The 23318-nt window shown below is 40.3% G+C and overlaps 1 protein-coding gene across 14 annotated transcripts in view; it reads right to left on the bottom strand.

Annotated features, from left to right (window-relative positions):
• Positions 1–23318, bottom strand: part of LOC106577626 (adhesion G protein-coupled receptor L3) — a 329820-nt gene that overhangs the window by 48249 nt on the left and 258253 nt on the right. For all 14 annotated transcript variants that reach the window (XM_014155901.2, XM_045701384.1, XM_014155886.2 and 11 more), the window contains 3 exons: positions 21884–22067; positions 8301–8420; positions 1485–1690 (listed from right to left, as the gene is read on the bottom strand). In XM_014155901.2, coding sequence (XP_014011376.2) covers positions 1485–1690; positions 8301–8420; positions 21884–22067 — 510 coding nt within the window. The remainder of the gene's footprint in view (positions 1–1484; positions 1691–8300; positions 8421–21883; positions 22068–23318) is intronic.

The raw sequence follows: 23318 nt of genomic DNA, 5'->3' as shown, positions 1-23318 counted from the left end.
AAATATTTAACTAGGCAAGTCAGTTAAGAACAAATTCTTATTTAACTTTTAACCTTTATTTAACTAGGAAAGCTGGCTTCCCCCGGCCAAACCCGGACGATGCTGAGCCAATTGAGCGCCGCCCTATAGGACTCCCAATCGCAGCCGGATGTGATGCTGCCTGGATTCGAACCAGGTACGGCAGTGCCACCTCTTGCACTGAGATGCACTGCGCCACTCTAGTCTGTGCATACCTGCAGTATATAGACCCTCATATATTTGGTCCATATTTTTAGAAGACTCAAAAGACTCTTTTAGAAGACTTTTAGAAGACTCTCTTAGAAGACTTAGAAGACTTTTAGAAGACTGTTTTAGATGACTTAGAATACTCTTTTAGAAGACTCTTTTAGAAGACTTAGAAGACTCTTTTAGAATACTCAGAAGACTCTTTTAGAATACTCAGAAGACTCTTTTAGAAGACTCAGAAGACTCTTTTAGAAGACTCAGAAGACTCTTTTAGAAGACTCAGAAGACTCTTTTAGAAGACTTAGAAGACTCTTTTAGAAGACTTAGAAGACTCTTTACAATATTCTACTGTTTAGAAGACACAGCACAGAGCAGTTCAGGAGATGACATGTCCTGTCACAAGTGCAAGTCTAGGGAACCACATACACTTATATAAGAGCACTGTTTTATTGAGATTAGACCAGTGGGCCGAGAAAAAGGTAGGAAAGCGGCAGTGGCCTACATTATCCTCAGACAGTTCTAGCACTGTGTCTTCTGACAAAACTAGGAATTAAGCGAAAGGCAGGTGGTCCCCGGTAATAACTGCACTGACCCCGAGTTTGACATTTCCAGTTTCATTTTGAAAAAAAACATAAGCTCTCTCTCTCTTATATTTTATTTTAGTGTTCCTCTCCCCTCTCTTTACCTCTCTCTGATCTTATTTTTTTTCTCAAACTCCTTCTCCTCACAAACTGTCCCACCCACACACTGCACACACACAGTCATCTGCAAGTTACTCTCAAGGTCTTTCAACCTGCCTAATAATGGCTCTGGGCGCTGTTGGGAGTCGTGCGAGGGGAAGATAATGCAGTCGGGGAGGAAGTTAATGCTTCGGCAATGACTAACCAGCCTCCAGGGATGACCAATAGAACGCTAGAACGCTGCTATCACCCTAGCCTTCCAGGTTCGACAGTTCTGTTCTAAAACTAATAGGGAGAAAACTAATGAAAACAAAGTTGTCCATCATCAATATGTTATGATAGATTACTCTTTGTTCTTCATGCTTTCTTCTTGTCAAAGAAACTGAGGTAAAGATTGAAGGGGTGACTTCCTTCATTAATTTACAAGTCGAAAATGGATGTACCAATCCCAAATTGCTCCTTTTAGAAGAAAATGTGTGTCCACCAAGGTGTTTAGTAGTGAATTCAATGATAATCCCAAAGTGTGTGTGTTTTGTGTGCGCATGCACACGTCCATAATTGTGTGTGTGTGTGTCGTACCTGCAGGTGTTTCAAGGTGAATATGACCGGTTCGGACAGGTAGACTTTGTTGCTTTCTTTGTTGATGGCTGCTGTGATGACGGGAGAATTGACAATGACAGAGTAGTTGGTGGCCATGGCTTCCCTGCCCAGTTTCATGCTGGCATTCTCTGTAGACAGGTAGGCTCCGATGTGTTTATACAGGACGAAGGCCATCCGGATCTCTCCTAGGAAATAAAATATGACATCACGGCTTGAAAATCCTCTCCTAATCTCCTCCCCTTTGTTTGCAGTGACAGGTGAAAACAAAAATGGCGGAAGATCATCATTAGGCTGGCTTTCACCTGTTCAGTTCTTTCAGATCAGAGCGATTAAGGCGAGGAAGATCTTGAAGGCAATTGAGACTTGAGACAGCCCCTGCCACCACCGACATAGCCTGAATGTGTGTTATTGAAATGTATTGATCATATTTTACCATAGAATAGACCGTTTTTGTATACAGTATGTGACTGAAAAGGGCAAATTGAGGTTTAAGTAGCAGGGAAAGTAGTGCCAGAAAACAAAAATAAATCCAAAGGTGAAAAATGATCATCTGGTCAAAATGTTTTTTTTAATTTTTTTTTGCTGAATAAAGGGATAGTTTGTAAACCTAGGCTAGATGTTGCTAAGTTTATATGCCTATGAGAAACCCAGTCAACCGTTTTGGGGTTAAGTGCCTTGCTCAAGGGTGAAACGGCATTGGATGCACTACAGTTTAACTGACAGGTGTCAACTGACAGGTGTTCAACAAAGTTGTAAGCACTCAGCAAGTTAACTTATTCAAATTCAAATATTCATAAGACCTTTCAAAATAAGGATAACTGCAGAATCAATATGTTTTGAGGTACGGTAATTCATTCCTTTTAGATGTTTGATTCCACAGGATTAGGGAGAGCTGAAACTATTTAGGCCAACTAATATAGAAAATTGTTTAAATGCATTCGCTGCTCCGAGCATGTTATCAACAGCAATAAAGGTGTCGAGGCTGACAAAAAATACCTCAGTAAGGTACGAGAGGTCGATTTAATTCAACTTCAACGAAATGTCATTATTGCCTACACTGACAAAGGGAACATTTACTCTTCATTATTTCCTTCTCCACTCCCTTATCTCTCTCCTGGCGTCTTTCTTTAGGCTTCCGATATGAAAGCACACTCCCCTCCTGCCTCGACTTGGATCACTTACTCGAGATGAAAGGAAAACAATTTGTGTGCTACCTCTCGATGAACGGGAAATAGAAACACATCTCGACACATAATGAAGCACTGCTGGACATGAGCTTATTCATCGAGTGGAGAGTGGTGAGCACGCGGTAAGAGATTAGTTCATTTGCATGAACAAGTAATAAAGTCCAAAAATTGTCAGCGCTGCTCCCATAGATAGCCCCGTATTGTGTATAATAGCCTCATTACAGTTTAGAAGCAGCTCTTGAACACAACTAATTCCACAACCAGGGACCCTCCTTTGCCCATTTGAAGTCAGTAAAAAGGCGCTATACTTTATCAGACCTTGTGTTAGGGGTGGCAAACCCTCCTCATGGAGGGCTACCCATCTGCTAGGCTCTCTCTCCAGCCCTTGTCTAACACACCTGATTATACATTTACATTTAATTTAAGTCATTTAGCAGACGCTCTTATCCAGAGCGACTTACAAATTGGTGCATTCACCTTATGATATCCAGTGGAACAACCACTTTACAATAGTGCATCTAAATCTTTTAAGGGGGGGGGGTTAGAAGGATTACTTTATCCTATCCTATTATGCTAATTAGCTGCTTTCCATGACCTTGATAGTAGGCAGAATCAGGTGTGTTATAACATGGTTGGAGCTAAATGTAGACCCAGTAGCTCTCAAGGAGGGTTGGTCACCTCTGCCTGAAACCAACACTAATTTGGTACTCTTTCCATTATATTGATGTTATTCAAGGGAAACTATGAAATTACTCTGTAACGGGTATGGCAGACCAATCGAAACTCATCTCTCGGCATGTCCAGCCCACTCATTATCTCAGCCAATCATGGCTGCTAGGCTCTCTCTACTACTTCCCCTGCCAATGGTTACACTGGTACTTATACCACTTCTAAGGGGGGATTCAAACCAGACAAACTGATGCATAAGAAACGCAGCAGCTCAATGGTTTTCAGTAAGAGCGGTGCATTGGGGGAGTGCCCCGGACATGGGTTTTTCTAGAAACTAGGGTACCAGGGAGGATTTCCTACACTGGATGACTTGTTTCCGCTGTTTATAAGTGATTGATAATAATCTGACAATTTGCTTTCATGTCATTACATTACGATATAAGAGGGGATCAATACTGTAGCTATATTCAATACAATTTACAAGTTGATTTAAAACCTTTCTCATAGTTGGTGTGTTGACAGATTTTTCACATACTGTAAAACATAACTTTTCTGTCCTTGCATTTACGGCAGTGTAAATTGTCGTTATATCATGTATGAATCACTAATCATCTAAAATGAATCGTTGAACTTGAACCCTGTAAGAATCCTGGATCTAGCTGTTGGACAGTTTTTTGGCGTCGAGATCTCAGAAATGCAGTGTACCTATGTAACATGTTGTGTCACCTTATGTTACGGGGTGAAAACAGTTCATGGGTACACCAATCCACAAAAATATAAGCGATTGTAAAATCGAATGCTTCTAACCTAAAGAGTCACCTTATTTTGATAGCAGTCTAAGTCGTTTTAACTCAAATATAATTACGTCTTAGTCATATTGTTGTCTTTGAATAATGATTCAGTCTAGTTATTGTCAAAATTACAGTGGGCCATTTTAGTCAACTAAATGCCCTCTAATTTTTGCCACATCACATTCGTATTGCCTCAATAACCTATAGTAAACATATATCACTGACTTCGATGTGCACAAACATACAGCCTTGTCCTACCAACATATTTTTCTGCATCCTATTCTCTTCCCAACAGCAGAAATATGACAAACATATACAGTTCCTTCAGAAAGTATTCACACCCCTTCACTTTTTCCAATGTGGCTGTGTTGCAGTCTGAATTGATTAAAATGTAGATGTTCTTGTCACTGGCCTACACACACAATATCCCACAATGTCAAAGTGAAATTATGTTTTTCAAAATGATTACTAATTCAAAGCTGAAATGTCTTGAGTCAATAAGTATTCAACACATTTGTTGTGGCAAGACTAAATAAGTAAAAAAATAAAACGTGTTTAATTAACAAGTCATAAAATAAATTGCAAGGACTCACTCTGTATGCAATAATAATGTTTAACACGATTTTTGAATGACTACCTCATCTCTGTACCCCGCACATACAGATAATTGTAAGGTCCCTTAGTCGAGCAGTGAATTTCAAACAGATTCAACCTTAAAGACCAGGGAGGTTTTCCAATGACTCACAAAGAAAAGCACCTATTGGTAGATGGGTAAAAAAAAGATTTTAAAAAAGCAGACATTGAATATCCCTTTGAGCATGGTGAAGTTATTAATTACACTTTAGATGGTTTGTCAATTCACTCGGTTACTACAAAGATTAAGGCGTCCTACCTAACTCAGTTGCCGGAAAGAAAGGAAACTGCTCAGGGATTTCACCATGAGGCCAATGGTGACTTTAAAACAGTTAGAGTTTAATGGCTGTTAAATGGCGTTATCGAACGTTACAGATAGAAATTCCATGAGTAGAGACAACGTTATTCCTTATTTAACATGCCAGAGAGGCATGTTTGTTCTACATACCACGTGGCTATGCAATGCAGTGGGGAAGGTGGGAGGGTTGAGTGAGACCACAAATTCATACTCACGGTACTTTTCTATACTCACGGGAAAGAAAAACATAGCTAGACTGTCATTTTACTATTAAACTCAAGTATGCTATTGTTTTTAATTTCATAAAGGAACTTGTGTTTCTTAACCAGGTGTAGGGTAGCTAACTAGAAGGCTGGTGGTGACTGGTTAGCTACGGGGAAGCAAGAGTCACTTGCACAATGTGTATAATTGGAGGAGGAGCCGGAGTGGAGCAGTGGGAAGGACACTCATCTTGTCCTTCCCACTGCTGTACAGAACTGTGCTGTGCATCTGTGCTGCTAATATGTGACCCGTTTCAGGAAACTAGGCGTATGTCGCGGGTCACTACTTCACAGGAGAGCTCTTTTGAGCGTAAACTTTTTTTTTTTATTGAAATGCGTTTTTTGACAGAAATGCCTTCAAGAATATGTTAACTTTCATGTGCCTTAATAACAAACGTATGTGCCATCTGTAAATACTAATAAAATTAAAAATTACGAGCCTAGTTGGTTAAGCCAAAGAAAAAGTCAGCAACCTTCCCACTAGCCACGATTGGCTGAGATAATGAGTGGGCTGGACATGCCAAGAGATGAGTTTGGATTGGTCTGCCATATAGCACGCTTCTGTCTATTTGAGCTGGTCAGTATTTCTAGGTAATCCTGTCTAACGAGGCTATTTTTTAAATGTATTGCGTAGTAAAACTGCATAAGCCTAATGTCAAGTTAAAGTGTACTTTTAGCTAGCTAACGTTAGCTGGTTGGCTCGCTAGCTAACGTTACGTGTATGCTCTCCACTTTCTGGAGGACCGAGTTTTCAAATCAGTGGAATTTGAGTATGATAGCAAAGGACATGGAGAAAACACCGGTCTCCGGATTACATCTTCAAACTAAGGGCAACCATGGCATCCGACAGGAGACGCGTCCATCCATGGTGTATATGGGTAAGACAGTCTAGCTAGCTAAATTTCAGATATTACACAATTTTGACAGAAAGTGATTTCATTTCAAGTTAAAGTGTACTGTTAGCTAGCTAGCTAACGCTAGCTGGCTGGCTCGCTAGCTAACGTTACGTGTATGATCTTATTATTCGTATCTCAGAACCATCTGCTTGGCTAGTTATAGCCTAATGTAAGCTAGCTTACATTAAACCTGGTTGGTTAGCTACCTGCAGATTCATGCAGGGTAGTGATATCATGAGTTGGGATTATGGTTCATTGTTTACCTAGCTAGGTACATGTCTTAAAAAACGAATCTGAGTATGCCAGAGTGCAGAATAAATGCTGAATTTACGAACGCTCAACACCCGTTGAATATGGCTGGTGTCAGTAAACATCAGCAAAAAGCTTAATTAAATTGTTGCCAGCAGCACAGTTACAGTCACCAATGCTCTGGATAACATGAAAACAGCCTAACCAGCTCTGCTAGGGCGAGTAAAATGGTCAGAGTGGGGTGTTCTCTCATTATGAGTGGGGTGTTCTCTCAAGCTAGCCAATGTTACGCAGTTGGCTTGGGTGCTTAAGTGCCGTTGTGAGGTCAGAACGTTTGGATCAACCCTACTCATCGGCAAGAGCGTCCAGTGTGCTGTGAACACTCCGAGAGCGAAACACTCTGAATTTACGAACTGATAATCTGACAGCACAGTTGCCGTTACTAAACCTCTGGATAACATAACAGCCTAATCAGATCTGCTAGGGCGAGTAATGTTCAGTGAGCTGTTCTCTCATTTGTGTCTGGAAGTAGCTAGCAAGTTAGCTTGAGTGCTTGACTGCTGCTGTTAGTACAGAACGCTCGGATCAAACCTTAAAAAGATGGGTGGGGCTAAAGCTTAAGAGGGTGTGAACGATGCTGAATGGGTGTAGACAAAGAAGGGCTCTCCAGTAGGTGTACCAATAATTCAAAGGCCATTTTCTCATAAGTGAGTTTACAAGTTTATCAACTTTCAAAGCAAAATTACTTCCCATTGTTCCTCAACTGTAGTGTATGATACACCATTTTGTAGCTCTTAGTCTCTACTTTTATCCAATGTAAAAAATAAAATACAAATAAAATGTTTCTACATAAGACCGATTTGAGCCAGTCGGTTACATATTAATTGTGTTTATCACTGAAACGCTCTCAATCTCTCTCAAAAAATTTGTTCAGTCCACTTAGTAGTCAGATTTTAGTCACAGTGATAATTTTGTCTCGTCTTTGTCTTGTCTACTGCGCAACACCCAATGCTATTCCTATGAATTATTCTGGATATAATCACAAAGCCTAGGGGGTTCTCCACAATATGATCTGGTAATGAAAGATCATAAATGCATTGTGGTTTCCATCTTACACCTGCAATTTTATAACTATACAAGAGGCTTGAAGTAGCCTACTTGAACTTGAAGCTCAGAAATTGAGGTACTGGGATAGGTCTACCTTGAAAATCTGACATTTCCTCAATTTGGTTTAATTATTGTAGCCAAATTCTAAGTTATCTTGCTCCCTTATAATTATTAGTGATTACATTTTGTGAGCTTTGTAAGTGATGTGGCCACATTCGTTTGTTTCAGTTGTAGGGTGTTGCACTGCTCTGTTGCGGTAAAAACACGCGCGGCTAATATGAGGATGACAACATCTAATGATGGCTTCAACAAATCCTTCCATTACAAAATGAACCAGGTTTTTGTGACTGTGTTGGCAACATAGGCCACAGAAAAAGCGACATTTATTTAGTCAGGCAAGTCCACATTATTGTCACATATTTTAGAATATAATATTAATTTGAATATAAATGCATTGGCAAGGTCTAAAGAATGTGTTATTCTTAAACTGGTAATGGAGTACTTTATGTAAAATGTTTCATGTTGCATGCTTTGTGGGGGCGGAGGGCTATATGTACAATTATATAAGCTACAGAGTATGCAGGCTTTCGTTTCAGCCCAGCACCAAGTGACGGAACAAAAGCCTGCACACCTAAAAGCTGTTCAGGACTGGAGTTGGAGACCCTTGATGTACAGTAAACATTTATTTAAGGCAAAGCCATTTACCATTTCTCCCATGTTGTTTCAAAGTGCTCGCCGACAGGGTGATGGAGTTGCCTTGGCCGCTCTGTGGGAATTTCAGGTCGGGCAGATTTCCTTCCGTACTCATCCTGGCCACCTCCAGCTCTGGACAGAGGGAAATGAGAAGAAAATGACCATTTAAATAACCTTATTATGAGGGGTGCAAGTGTTGACAGTTGATGCAAGAGAATGCCATCTGGGATAACATGATCATTATGAGTCAAAATCCATGCACCCATCACTACGGTCTGTCAACCTACCAAAACATGTTAGCATTGAACAATAGCTTTACATTGTAATATGAACCTCAGTTCTGCTCTGACTGTGTGCATCATAGCACTGCTGTTTAAGTTCAGAGAGAAAGCAGACAAGCGGGTAGCAGCAACAAAGTAATTAGAACCCCCCCCGACAACCACCCCACCAGCGGTCCCTGGGTGTGTTGAATGAAGTACATCATCTTTGGATTTTGGAAAGCTTTGAAGACTAGCGTCTCGCTGAAGCCTCTGATCAAGGCTGAGTTACACACGTCTCACAACACTTCCTTCATCGAGCGAGGAGGAGTTCAGGTGTAATCCAGGGAGCCTTGTTGCACACTTCCTCGCTTTGTACGGTTGAAGAATGGTTGAAGCCGTCGAACGCTTTGGCCCACACTTCAAGGAAGCTATCATTTTTCAGGGTGAGCTGAGTGGAAAGCAATGGGTAGACAGGATAGAGACGGATGGTGAAGACAGCCAGGTTTTGGCGCACCGGCTCAACAGCTGTGTCTGAGGCAAGATCATAATTTGTGGTTCAAAGAATGCGGCATCGTATAGCAGCGGAACAGGAAGCATTGATAGGAGATTGACAAAGAATCTTTTTATCAGCAATATCGTGCTTGAATTTAGTTTGAGAATACAAGTCAAGACACTGCCAGAAACCGATCAAAACAACAGTACCTCACCTCTATTCTTTTAAAGGCCCAGTGCAGTGAAAATTATGTTTGTCCTGTGTTTTGAATCATATTGTACAACAGCTGATGAAACGAACACTGTAAAACATTTGATCAGTGTTATTTCCTGATAGTTGCTGGTTGAAAAACATTTGATCAGTGTTATTTCCTGATAGTTGCTGGTTGAAAATACAATCTACAAAGGACCATCTAATCAGCTTGTTTGTATGGGCGGGAGTTTCACCTTGCCTAATGCACATCACCAGGTGATAAATTAATTATTTACCCCTTATGCTGGTGCGATTTGGTATAATTTGGCTCCCGAGTGGCGCAGCGGTCTAAGGCACTGCATCTCAGTGCAAGAGGCGTCACTAAAGACCCTGGTTCGATTCCGGGCTGTATCAAAACCGGCCATGATCGAGAGTCCCATAGGGCGGCGCACAATTGACCCAGCATCATCCGGGTTTGGCTGGGGTAGGCCATCATTGTAAAATAAGTATTTGTTCTTAACTGGCTTGCCTAGTTAAATAAAGGTAAAAAAATGTATAATTGAGACAATCCAAACATAACACTGTTGATTTTATGTGCATTTTCCATTTACTGTACTTTTCGCACACATTTGTTGATAACGAAATCTTAAAATACTCTGGATACATTCAGTGATATGATAAGAATATTCCTGGAAAATTTGGGGAAGGTGCAACATAAGACAAAAAAATACAAGGGTTTGAATGAGAGGTCTAACTGGTGTCTCCAAGTGGCAACAGACCTCTCCAGTGTGCACAGTTCATACATCATTTCAATGCATGTTTATGACTCAAAGAAGAGTCTTCAACTATAACGTGCTACTTTGAACTCTCCTAGCTGTGCCGTTGAGGTACTAGAACAAGCACACTTGTAGTTGTTTTCTTTGGAACACAGCCCTGCATCCCCGTCTTTACACAATTACTGTTGTTGTTTACGCAATCCAAAAAAGGTCAATTTGAATCACAATCTGTTCAGGTTGGCATCATTTGAAAGCGTGTTCTTTTGCCGACATGGCTAGCTAAGTAACAAAATAAGATCTTTCAATGTGAGGCTTTCACAAGGCAATTCAGAGAAACAGATCATAACCAGGGGTACGCACAATGCCGTCGGGGGTACGACAAATAAACATTTATTTTGTAAAAAAGGTTTCACATTTTCAAACAGTACATTTATATTTTCTAACAGGGCAATACATTTGGGTGAGGTTTTTTTCTCGTCTGAGTAGCCTCGTTTCACTGCCAAAAATAAAAATAAACCATCTTGGGTTCAGAACAACACAATGTTAAATACAGGTAGCCTAGTCAAATAATTAAAATCCAATCACATTAACCGTTACTCTCTCGCCGGAAACCTTCACTCTCGCACAGACATTTAGAAACGAAACATAATAATTTGCAACATAAGACAAAGAAGTTTTTGGAGTGAGAATAAAGATGACTTTCGAATAGTAAGAAATTTATAAAAGCAACAGATACCATTAATAAGAAGGTGTTAGAAGCGTCTTATATGGTGAGCTATCGAGTGGCTAGGACAGGCAAGCCCCATACTATTGTGGAGGATTTAATTATTTCTGCTGCCATGGATATGGCTGGGACAATGCTGGGGGAAAGGCCAAAAAAACGATATAGACAATGACCTCATCAAACAACACTGTTGCACAATGCATCAGTGACATGACAGGAGATGTTTTGAAAGAATTACCGCTTTGCATACAAGCAAGTGAATTATATGCGTTACAGCTGGATGAGTCAACAGACACGGGCCGGGCACAGCTCCTGGTATATGTCCGTTACATTTATGGGGGGTCAATTAAGGAAGACATCCTCTTCTGCAAACCACTTGAAACCAGGACATCAGGAGAGGATATTTTTTAAGTACTGGACAGCTTTGTGACATCAAATGGACTTTGGTGATCAAGATGTGCTGGTATCTGTACTGATGGCGTAAAATCCATGACAGGGAGACATAGTGCGCTGGTTATCAAGAGGCAAAGTACTGACATTTTTTTGAATTTAGTTTTTTTAACTGAACACTTGTCTGACCGCTTCCATGATGACGAGTTTCTCACAAGATTGGCCTGTCTGGGTGATGTTTTTTCTCGCCTGAATGATCTGAATCTAGGATTACAGGGACTCTCCGCAACTATATTCAATGTGCGAGACAAAATTTAAGCTATGATTAAGAAATTGGAGCTCCTTTCTGTCTGCATTAACAAGGACAACACACAGGTCTTTCAATCATTGTATAATTTATTTTGTGCGCAAATGAACGCAAGCTTATGGACAATGTCAAATGTGATATAGAGAAGCACCTGAGTGATCTGGGTGCGCAATTACGCCGGTACTTTCCCGAAATGGACAACACAAACAACTGGATTCGTTATCCCTTTAATGCCCTGCCTCCAGTCCACTTACCGATATCTGAACAAGAGAGCCTCATCGAAATCGCAACAAACAGTTCTGTGAAAATGTAATTTAAATCAGAAGCCACTGCCAGATGTCTGGATAGGTGCTGTTAAGACACTGATGCCCTTTGCAACCACGTACCTATGTGAGAGTGGATTCTCGGCCCTCACTAGCATGAAAACTAAATACAGGCACAGACTGTGTGTGGAAAATTATTTAAGACAGACTCTCTCCAATACAACCCAACATTGCAGAGTTATGTGCATCCTTTCAAGCACACCCTTCTCATTAACCTGCTGTGAGTTATTCACAATTTTTGATGAACAAATAAGATTTTATATGTAAGATGGCTAAATAAAGAGCAACATTTTTTATTTGTATTTGTGCCCTGGTCCAATAAGAGCTCTTTGTCACTTCCCACGAGCCGGGTTGTGACAAAAACTTACACTCATTCTCATGTTTAATAAATGTATTGTATAGTGGGTGTGTGGCAGGCTTACAATAATGACAAAAAACAACATTTGAGAGTGCGCTGACCCTGGTGCTACGCAGCTGGAGGTTGAATGTTAGAAGGGGTACGGGACTATAAAAAGTTTGGGAACCACTGCAATAGACAAACATAGGCTCCTTTTGTTCAGAACAACCCAGGTTATGATGCCATGTCATCTTGTAACTGTACATCAAGCCTAGTGATCATAAACGTTGACACTGTATAGTCAATAGTCACTGTATATCACAATAGTCTTATGATACGGGAAAGTGAAGCGCACGTTTGGACTAACGGGTGTTTGGCTTGATAGTGTGACGTCAAAGCGGAATTAATTTTAAAAGGTGATCCTTAGACTCAACAACACTGAAGCAACTATCAGCAGACAAAAATAAATAAATCACTAAAAACAGATCACCCGAGAAGAAATATTAGACACTTAAACAATCGCGTGGAGAAAAACAACAGGAATGGATGGTTTTCCCATAGAATTCTATTTAACATTTTGGGACAAAGTAGTGTCCCTATTTAGACAAATGTAACCCGGTTCAGGAAGATAGGCATATGTCGCACATCACTACTTCACAGGAGAGGCATTTGAATGTCTTAAAAATATATATCTAAATGCCTTCTGGAACATGCAAACTTATATATGCCTTAATAACAAACTTGTATTTATAATACCCATTACCCCACTGAAGACATTCTTTAAAAAGGTATTTACACTTAATCCAGTATAAACTAATCCATAGAATGTACTGTATTACATAGACAAAACTCACAAATTCTACTTCCCAATGGAAGAGTCATGTCTTAAGTGTAAAACTAACAATGACTCAATCAATGCCTTCTGGGAATGTCCAAAAGTTATAGGCGGAGTTAGAAAGTTGGCTGTCAGAAGTATTTCAATGTAAATTTACTTTTAATCCGTCTGTCTACATATTTCAAGACAGTTACCCTATAGGTTGGATGATACTTTTCTCATCAATCATCTTCAAAAATGGATACTTAAAAACTGGAAATCGTATACGAGCACGAGTGTATAGAGCTACTAGCACAATAAAAAAGAAAAAGAGTTCCAAACCTCTCTGCCAATACCAGCTAGTTTTCCCCTCCCGAAATTCTTGCTTGAAATATTTTTTTGCTAAAAAGCTATTTTTGTCCTTTTTAAAAATATTTTTTGTAAGGTACTTAATTGTTACTCAGAAATGATTTGATATTGGTATAAAAATGGCTACATTGGGCCTTTAAATACTGCACCTGAACTTGTCGGGCACAATGGTACCAATGGAATATTCCCAAAAGTGCAAACCCTGCCCACCTGTCACTTCAGGCAGGTCCAATCGAACGCTATAAGTATTTGAAGGAAAACCAATACTGTTTGAACACAGGCCTGGACAGAGATGGGAGAGATGCCATCAAAGGTCTCAAACGTCTTTTAACTTCTGGCTTGAAGGCCAAGGTTATCTCAAACACACAAAACAACTACAGAGGAAAGGCATAATCCTCTTATTGTGGCTACCCTAAAAAAAATAAGTTGTTCTCATGCCATGCTTTCACTTTTAAAAAGAACATTAATATTAACATTCCGTGCCACCCTTGCAACTGCTAAACCATGGTACGTGGGATTCCTTTGGAGATGACAAGACGTATTCCTATTCAACTGGAAAGATACAATGGCAGCGATACCTACTGTAACAATCTCAAAACTCCAGGGCTAACTGAGTCAGTTGGAATGTTTTTCATCCTGGTGGATGAGCGATGACAAAAAGGATTCAGACTGGCTTTAGGCATGGGACACAGCCGCAATAGATTCTGTTGTGCACGGGGTAGCGTTCAAAGCTGATTTAAATAATATGCTAATCGGCAGAAATCTGCTCATAAGATTAACGATGAGAGGGAGTGATGCACACACGCAAACACACAAAAGGTGTACAGAAGCTTAACATACTGTGTATGCAGGCCTTCACATGCACACACCACCAACGCCATTCATAGGCGCACACACAGACACACACACTAACAATGTCATTGGGAGCTCGTTTAGTGAGGTGTACGTATTACCAGTAACCAGAGTAAGAAAACAGGAAACATCTCCTGGATTTTGTAATGCTTGTGAGTACATTAAAATGTATATTTTTCACACAAAGGAGAGGAGTAGAAAATAATACATTCAATGCCTTCAAAAGGTATTCATACCCCTTATTCCACATTTTGTTGTACCCTGAAATCAAAATTGATTAAATATACTTTTTTCTCACCCATCGACACACAATACCCCATAATGACAAAGTGAAAACATGTTTTTTATACATTTTTGGAATTGTATTTTAAATGAAATACAGAAATCTCATTTATATAAGCAGCCGTGAGTCTTTCTGGGTATGTCTCTTAGAGCTTTGCAAACCTGTATTGTACAATATTTGCACATTATCATTTTTTAAATTCTTCAAGCTCTGTCAAGTTGGTTGTTGATCATTGCTAGACAGCCATTTTCAAGTCCTGCCATAGATTTAAGTCAAAGTTGTAACGAGGCCACTCAGGAACATTCAATGTCGTCTTGGGAAGCAACTCCAGTGTTTATTCGGCCTTGTGTTTTAGGTTATTGTCCTGCTGAAAGTTTGTCTCCCAGTGTCTTTTGGAAAGCAGACAACCAGGTTTCCCTTTAGGATTTTCCTGTGCTTAGCTCCCTTCTGTTTCTTTTTATACAAAAAAAACCCGCTCCCTATTCCTTGCCGATGACAAGCATACCCATAACATGATGCAGACACCACCATGCTTGATAATATGAACAGTGGTACTCAGTGATGTGTTGTTGGATTTGCCCCAAACATAACTTTGTATTCAGGACATTAAGTTAATGTTGTAGCCACATTCTTGGAGTTTTACATTAATGGCTTATTTCAAACAGGATGCATGTTTTGGAATAGGTTTTATTATGTACAGGCTTCCTTTTCACTCTGTCAATTAGGTTACTATTGTTGGGTAACTACAATGTTGTTGATCCATCCTCCTAAAAATGTCTAAAAACATAATTCCACTTTTGACACTATGGGTTATTGTGTAGGCCAGTGACACAAAATCTCAATACTATACTAAACTAAAATATAAATGTAAAATGCAACAATTTCAAAGATTGTACTGAGTTACAGCTCATATAATGAAATCAGGCAATTGAAATACATTCCTTAGGCCCTAATCTATGGATTTCACATGACTGGGAATACAGATATGCATCTGTTGGTTTACAGATATCTTTAAAAAAAAGTGAGGGTGTGGATCAGAAAACCTGACAGTATCTGGTGTGGCCACCATTTGCCTCATGCAGCGCGACATCTCCTTTGCAGAGTTGATCAGGCTGTTGATTGTGACCTGTGGAATGTTGTCCCACTCCTCTTCAATGGCTGTACGAAGTTGCTGGATATTGGCGTTAACTGGAACATGCTGTCGTACACTTCGATCCAGAGCCTCCCAAACGTGCTCAATGGGTAACATTTATCTAGTGAGTATGCAGGCCATGGAAGAACTGGGAAATGTACAGCTTCCAGGAATTGTGTACAGATCCTTTTGACATGAGGCTGTGTGTTATCATGCTAAAACATGAGGTGATTGAGGCGGATGAATGGCTCGATAATGAGCCTCAGGATCTCGTCACGGCATCTCTGTGCATTCAAATTGTCAATGATAAAATGCAATTGTGCTTGTTGTCCTTGGCTTATGCCTGCCAATACCATAACCCCAACGCCACCATGGGGCACTCCGTTCATAACATTTACATCAGCAAACCGCTCGCTCACTCAACGCCATACACATGGTCTGCGTTTGTGAGGCCGGTTGGACGTACTGCCACATTCTTTAAATGACGTTGGAGGCTGCTTTTGGTAGAGAAATAAACATTACATTCTGGTGGACATTCCTACAGTCAGCATGCCAATTGCACTCTCCTGTTAAAATTTGAGGCATTGTGTTGTGTGACAAAACTGCACCTTTTAGAGTGGCCTTTTATTGTCCCCAGCACAAGGTGCACCTGTGTAATTATCATGCTATTTAATCAGCTTCTTGATATGCCACACCTGTCAGGTGGATGGATTATCTTGGCAAGGAGAAATGCTCACTAACAGGGATGTAAACCCATTTGTGCACAACATTTGAGAGAAATAAGCTTTCTGTGTGTATGGAACATTTCTGGGATCTTTTATTTCAGCTCATGAAACATGGCACCAACACTTCACATGTTGCGTATATATTTTTGTTCATTTCTATTTTAAATTGAGGCTGTAACACAACAAAGTGTGGAAAAAGTCAAGGGGTGTGAATACCTTCTGAAGGCACTATACATTCTACATTAATTGCCTTTAAAAGAGCAAACATCAAAGCAGTGGACTCACTGCTATGTTGTGGGTCTCTCAATACTAATTTACTTGGAGGGGTGGTCACCTGGGACAGCGGGTGACAAACAAACCTTATTGGCTGGCAAACTAGGCAGAGCAAGGCCTAGTAAACATGTCACTGTGCATGATTAACCTGACAACCTCCATGAAGGATATAAAAACACATCTGCCGAGGGGGTGGGGAGGTAGTTCGCCGTGAGGGGATTGTTTTGTTTCCTATCAAACGGGGCTAAGATACCTTAATATCCTGATAAATTGAGTGCCAGAGACAATAAATTCCAATTTTTTTAATTCCCCAATGCTGGCTGCTTCTTTCGACTTGGCAGACCTATATTTTTAGGTTGCCATGGTAGCAGGAGACTAAAAAAATCCCAAATCCCTTTAAGCTAAGGGAGATATATCATCTTTCCTTAATGCTCAATACACGCTGGCCGTTTCTTCAGCTCGCAAACATGTTTAATTTACTCGCCTCCTTCCCCTTCCCCGTTCCTTACAACTGTTTTCAGCAACCGTTTTAAATGTGAACTGATGATTTGTTAAGTCCACAATTCAACAACTGATGTAGCCAGTTGTTCAAAATGTTTGTGTCATCCAACAGATCTTCCCGTTTCATCCCCCAGGGGCACAGGGAAGAACATTTCTCACAAAAACACACAGCTAAGGGCTTATCGTGGGAGGAGAGTATCAACATTCCACTTTCACTCAACTGCTATTAGTATATATCAATCCCCAAAAGACCCTCAGGCCTTGACCAGGATGCATAGAACCGGGATTAACTCAAGTTAAGGAATTCGTACAGATATAAATAGGGTAATTTAAGATAATTGGGTACATTTACAGGTGACCACCAACAGAGAGGTCATCTATTCCCAACTGGGATGAACTTGCCCCCTAAGAGTCTGGGAATGTTTAGTGGTTGACATTTGATCTCGTTTGGAATCCTCAAGAGCCCATTGGTCGTTATTAGAGCACCCAGGATCAATAGCAAGAAGTAACCTGAACTATGGTATGAGTCCCAAATGGCATCCCATTCCGAATTTTGTGCACTACTTTTGAACAGGGCCCATAAGGTTCTGGTCGTAACTAGTGCACTATATAGGGAATAGGGTGCAGTTTGGTACGCAACTAATGAGTAGAACCAGAGATGAGACACTTGATATAGCTATACTTAATTGAAAGACAACAATCAAATATTCTAGAGAACAGCACAATTAAATTAAGTATTTTTTTTTTTAAATCAACACTAGAACCACTTAATTTCTTACTGACATTTCTTTAAGACATGCCCCCCTTCATCCTTGACTTTTCCTAAATAAGTCTATATAACACACTGTCGGTGTTAGAATCGTATTATCACAAACAGAACTGGAGATATAACCAGTTTAAGGAGGGCATGTCATTTTTTGAATGGTTTTCCCCGTTTGCCACTCCTTGGCCAGACTTGTTTTATTTTGGCCAATGACAGTGAAGTGCAGAACTAGTCCATGGAGACATTGCTCCCCTTGCCAACGTAAGGTTCCACAAGCCTCATCACCACATTCTCCAACACTCGAGCCTGCATGAACAAAGTGAGACTGGAGCTCCCTCCCTCTGCAAAATAAGACACCTGAACAGCAGTTGTACTCCTCAACAGCGCTGAGGAATGACAAGAGGAAGTGGACCCAATGAAGAGCGAAGCGGAAAATATTACGCACTACAACCAAACAAAAGGTATGTCAAAGTGTGTCAAGCAAGTGAAAGCAACGAAAATTGTGTCAACTGTTAGGACAAGGGATAACAGCTAAATGAAACCCACCACGAGCTGACAATAACTGCCCATTTTTTACTTCTGTCATATCGACACCTAGGGCTCTATTTTAACAAACCTAATGCAAAGATAAATCTAAGCGCAGGTGGTAGCTCTACTGGTTCAGCGGTGTGTCTGAAATATTTTTTTTTGCTATTTTCACTATTCGACGAACTTGCTGGCGTTGGCACGAAATGGCTGGGTTTGATGACTAAAACAAATTGTGGGTGTGTCGAGGCTTGGCCCCTCACTGGCCAATCAGAACATGCTCCATGGCTAAATATGTGGTCGCTTCAAGTTGTGTATTTACGGTCTTTCATGTCCAGGACTGCCTTGGAATCAACTCTAATTCCAATGTTAGTCCGTTACAGTTCGTTAAATGGCTTCCAGAAACGATATAACAAAGTGTAGACCCATCTTTGCTAAATACCTTCACTTGAAACCATTTGCCGTCCACAAATAATTACATGGCTTCAATAGCATTCACAATGATATAGGGGCTAGGCCTACTGTAAATTGCATTACGGCTGAGCATGAACAGGCCAAAAATTGTCAATAAACAAGATGAAATAAATTATGCATAAGGCCTAAAACGAGAACAAATAAGTACAATGAACAACTTGTTTTAAATAGGCTATGCCACACTTAGATACCATTTCTCTCCGTGTGCATATACTATTGAAACGACGCAGACTATGGAGGGTTTAACGCACATCCAAACGTTTCACAGTAGCCGGACAAAGATCCAATATAAATAGAAAGGGAGAACGTCCACTCACTGTTATACTGCTCCCAAATAGGCCTATGTTTAATGAACATAAACGGAACCATCTTACAGACTGCATTCACACATCTCCAGAAGTTGCATTGCAAGCGCGTTGTCACCATAAAACCAGGAAGGTGTATCATTCTAATAAGTTCAGTTGTAATAAAATGTAACGGAAAAACAAGCAATCAGTTTAAAAAAATGAAATAATAATAATATGTCAAATGTAATGATATCATAAAATCACCAGGATAAAAAAAAGACATGCATTGCTGTTGAACCAGCCTTTCTTAAAGTAGGCCAAAGGGAGGGATTGGGTTTTTAACATATGAAACAGAAAGCAAGCAATTCTTACAGGTAAACACGAGGTTCACTGGTATTCAGGAGGTTCTCATCTCGCCTTTCATGATGGGCACTTAGCCTACATCATGGAGGAGGTTTTACGCACGTCCAAAACGGGACCTGCATGGCTAAAATAATGTGGGCCTGCCCACAATGCATAGATGCAAAGATCTCTGTTTTACTCCTCTCGAACTGGATCTTTTAATAAAGCTTTGGCGATTAAGATGTATTTCCACGCTGTCTCAGGAGCCAAACCCTTTATCGACAGTCTTGACTACTTCGCAATTGTATTGAGAGGAGGGGAGGATATGCTTGGTTTTAAATAAAATACAACAAAACATTTGTTTTTTATGTTTCTAAATACAAAGTATACAGGCACCAAAAGCACATTAGTTTACTCTTGTTCCATGCCCAAATGGGCAGTGCGCATTTCTGCTGTCAAAATTCATGCCATAACCCACTACGTTACAGCTAAAACCAGGTTTTGGTTGGTCTAAATTTCACTGCTGCCTGAAATTAGCACTTTGGATCATCTATTTAAGGACACACCTCAAATATTTAAACCTGCCCATCTGAGCTGATATAAGACAGGTAGTTTGTTGAACCTTTGTCAAACCTGGCATTAGGGGCTGGAAAATGTCAAACTAACACGTGTTTGACACTAGTGCCGCCTTAATGCGAGCTGAAAATAGAGCCCTTACATTCATTATAATGCAATTATAGTTGTTTTTTTGCAGAGTCTCACTATGTATCAAGGCCACTTGGCGCTAATAATGATGTTTAGGCTACAGCTGTATTCATAATTTGACTCGCGTTTTGTTTATTTTGTCATTATAAAAATAAACTTTTACCGTGTTCCAACACATATGCTTTCTGTTTCATAGTTGTAACAAAGGCACTCCATGAATAAAATTGATTGAACACTGTTGGCAATGGCTTAAAACTGATGCATCATGCCATTTGGTTATCTAAGTAGCTACACAATAGCAATATAGAGTAGTTAAAGAGTACTACATCAATATCCATCTTGCCTCCATTAGGCGTATGGAACAATCAGTGGATAAGTCGTTCTACAGTATATCCTATTATCTGTAGGATCACATTCAGGTTCTGAATTAACTTGAACACAGTCACTTAGAATCGGGCCCCTCATTAAACTAAGCTCAAACAATGATCACTAAGACTTGTGTGGTGCACTACATTTGAAGAGGGCCCATAAGGCTCTGGTCAAAAGAAATGCACTATATCGGGAATAGCAAAGCCCTCTCGCTTACCCTCTCTTTACCGAGACGCAGCGCGACGATACAGGAATTTAGTTTGTCCCAACTGGTTCCCCTTGGACGACCAGAATAATCACATTAGGATGGCTAATGCTAATATTAATGGCAATTGGAGGCGAGGCTGAAAATGTAGTAATCTGTTTAATCAGATGTGATTAGGCAACAGCCACTGTTCTTTCAGACTACACACTTTCCTGCTCGCTTTGCCTCGAACAATTGTCTAATCTTTTATCCTTTAAAATAATCAAAAAGCTCTTTTTGTATATCTTGTAATATTATAATATAATACATGACATTAAGCAGACACTTTTGTCGAAAGTGCGTGCATAAATACATTTTCGTATGGGTGGCCCCAGCGGGAATCAAACCCACAATCATGGCGTTGCAAGGGCCATGCTCCATCTTGCTTTACTAAATACGCTTTGCTATTCCCGATTAATTCAAAGACTCAATCATGGACACTCTTACTGACAGTTGTGGCTGCTTCTTCACGTGATGTATTGTTGTTTCTACCTTCTTTCCTTTGTGCTGTTGTCTGTGCCCAATAATGTTTGTACCATGTTTTGTGCTGCTACCATGTTGTGTTACTACCATGCTGTGTTGTCATGTGTTGCTGCCACGCTATATTGTTGTCTTAGGTCTGTTTCTGTAGTGTTGTTTTGTCTCTTGTCGTGATGTGTTTTGTCCTATATTTTTATTTGGAATCCCAGCCCCTGGGGTAGGCCGTCATTGTAAATAAGAACTTGTTCTTAACTGACTTGCCTAGTTAAGTAAAAGTTAAATTTAAAAAAGTTAGAAAATAAGTAAACCAAGTCATACAGGACCAACGTTGTATATTCCAGAAGTATATATTCCAGAAGTATATTAGGTATCAACAGATGAGACAACATTTGCGATCACACTGTCCTATGATGTCTATGAAAACGTTTGCAAAACATTCAGTCAATTGTATTTCTTACACATCCTAGTAATCATGTTTTGGCAGGTTGACAGATCATCTTGTCTTCACCAGTGAACATATAAGTGTCTGAAGATTTCTTTTTTTACCACACCAATCAGTTCTATCGCTGTGTGGATGTATGTGCGTGTGTTAAGATCTAATTTCATGTTGGTGTCGTGTTAGTGGGTGTGTGTATAGCTTTACGTCTGTACTCACGGATGTTGTTTGTGTTCTCCTGCACGATGTCCGTCTTGAGCAGGTTGTCGGCCAGGATGAAGGCCCCCTGCTCCACCGTATCCAGCAGCATGGTGGCTGCTCTCAGCTGCTCCCTGGTGCTCAGGTCCCTCCACGCCGACTGGGCCTGGGGCTGAAGCAGGTTGTTCACGGTCTCCACCATGGCCTGCACCAGACAACATGGAGAGTTAGCGACATGAAGATAGTGGAGGGGGCTAACCAACCAGAACATCAGTATGGAGGTAGCAAGGGAAGGGAACAGTACGGGTTATGGAAGCACTTTAGACTGTACTATCACCAATGATATTAATAATGGACCATTTAAAAAAAAGGGGGGGTAGTTAACAGGTTATCAGGGATGTCAATTAAGTTATACCAGGACTTTTCAGAGGAAGAAATATTACGGAAGGTTAGTCACAGACGTTTGCAGGATCTTGGGAGATGTTAGATATTACCAGAGATTTTCGAGAAAATCATCTCAAATAGCTCATAGCAACATTGCGCTAAGGTGAATGCGTAGACAAACAGCCAATGGTAATTCTCATATTTCCAAGAGAAACAATGACATTATCTAAATAATAGAACAGGCGAAAGCCAGGCTGTGGCTGATGCATTTCCATGAATGTTCCATGAATGTATTCATACCCAATAATCCCCATATTGCTCCATGCTACAGTATCACATGCATACAATTACAATGAAACAGAATACGGTGAAATAATCCTAATTTATTATTCAGTACAGGCAGCCAATAGCGTACAGGTTGTTTTGTTGTCGGCTCGTCAGGACGACCACTCTCTGAGGAACACTATTGTCTATTAATATTGTTTAACCTCAATTATGTTTTCCCTAATCCCACAATAAATTAACAGTCAGAAACCAATAAGCCAGGGAGAAAGAAAAGAGAGCATTCTCCGGAGAAGATGAACAATTTAAAGCAATTAAAGATGTAGAAATGCCGATGGCAAGACATTTGAATAGAATATTAATTGGTCAAGCTGAACCATTCTATCCCTCTGACGCGACAGAAGAAAAATGCATAATCATAACTGATAAAATGCCATCCATGAATAGGTGTTCGCACAGCATTCACAGTTGCTCTTTCATCTCAAAACCTAATAATCCAAACATTGACAAGGACTATTGAACAGTGGTTTTCAAAAAGCACCGAAAAGAGTGGGGAAAAATACGATTTTTAAAGAAATCTTCACAGCCTCTTCTGATATCCCACAACTTCAAAGGCCAATTTACTAGTCCTCGTTTGCAAAGACGGAAGCCGCACTTGATCGTAATGGCACGCCGGCGAGAATCTGAGGGAGAAACAGTAAGCCCTTTAAGAGGGGGGAGAAGAATCTCCTCCAATGCCGCATGTGGCAGGCAATACCTTGGTGTGATCCCCGCGGCTACAGCAGGTTCC

This window comes from Salmo salar, chromosome ssa18, assembly GCF_905237065.1.
Source record: "Salmo salar chromosome ssa18, Ssal_v3.1, whole genome shotgun sequence".
In the NCBI taxonomy this organism is placed as follows: Eukaryota; Metazoa; Chordata; class Actinopteri; order Salmoniformes; family Salmonidae; genus Salmo; species Salmo salar.
This window is presented reverse-complemented; position numbering and strand designations above follow the sequence as displayed.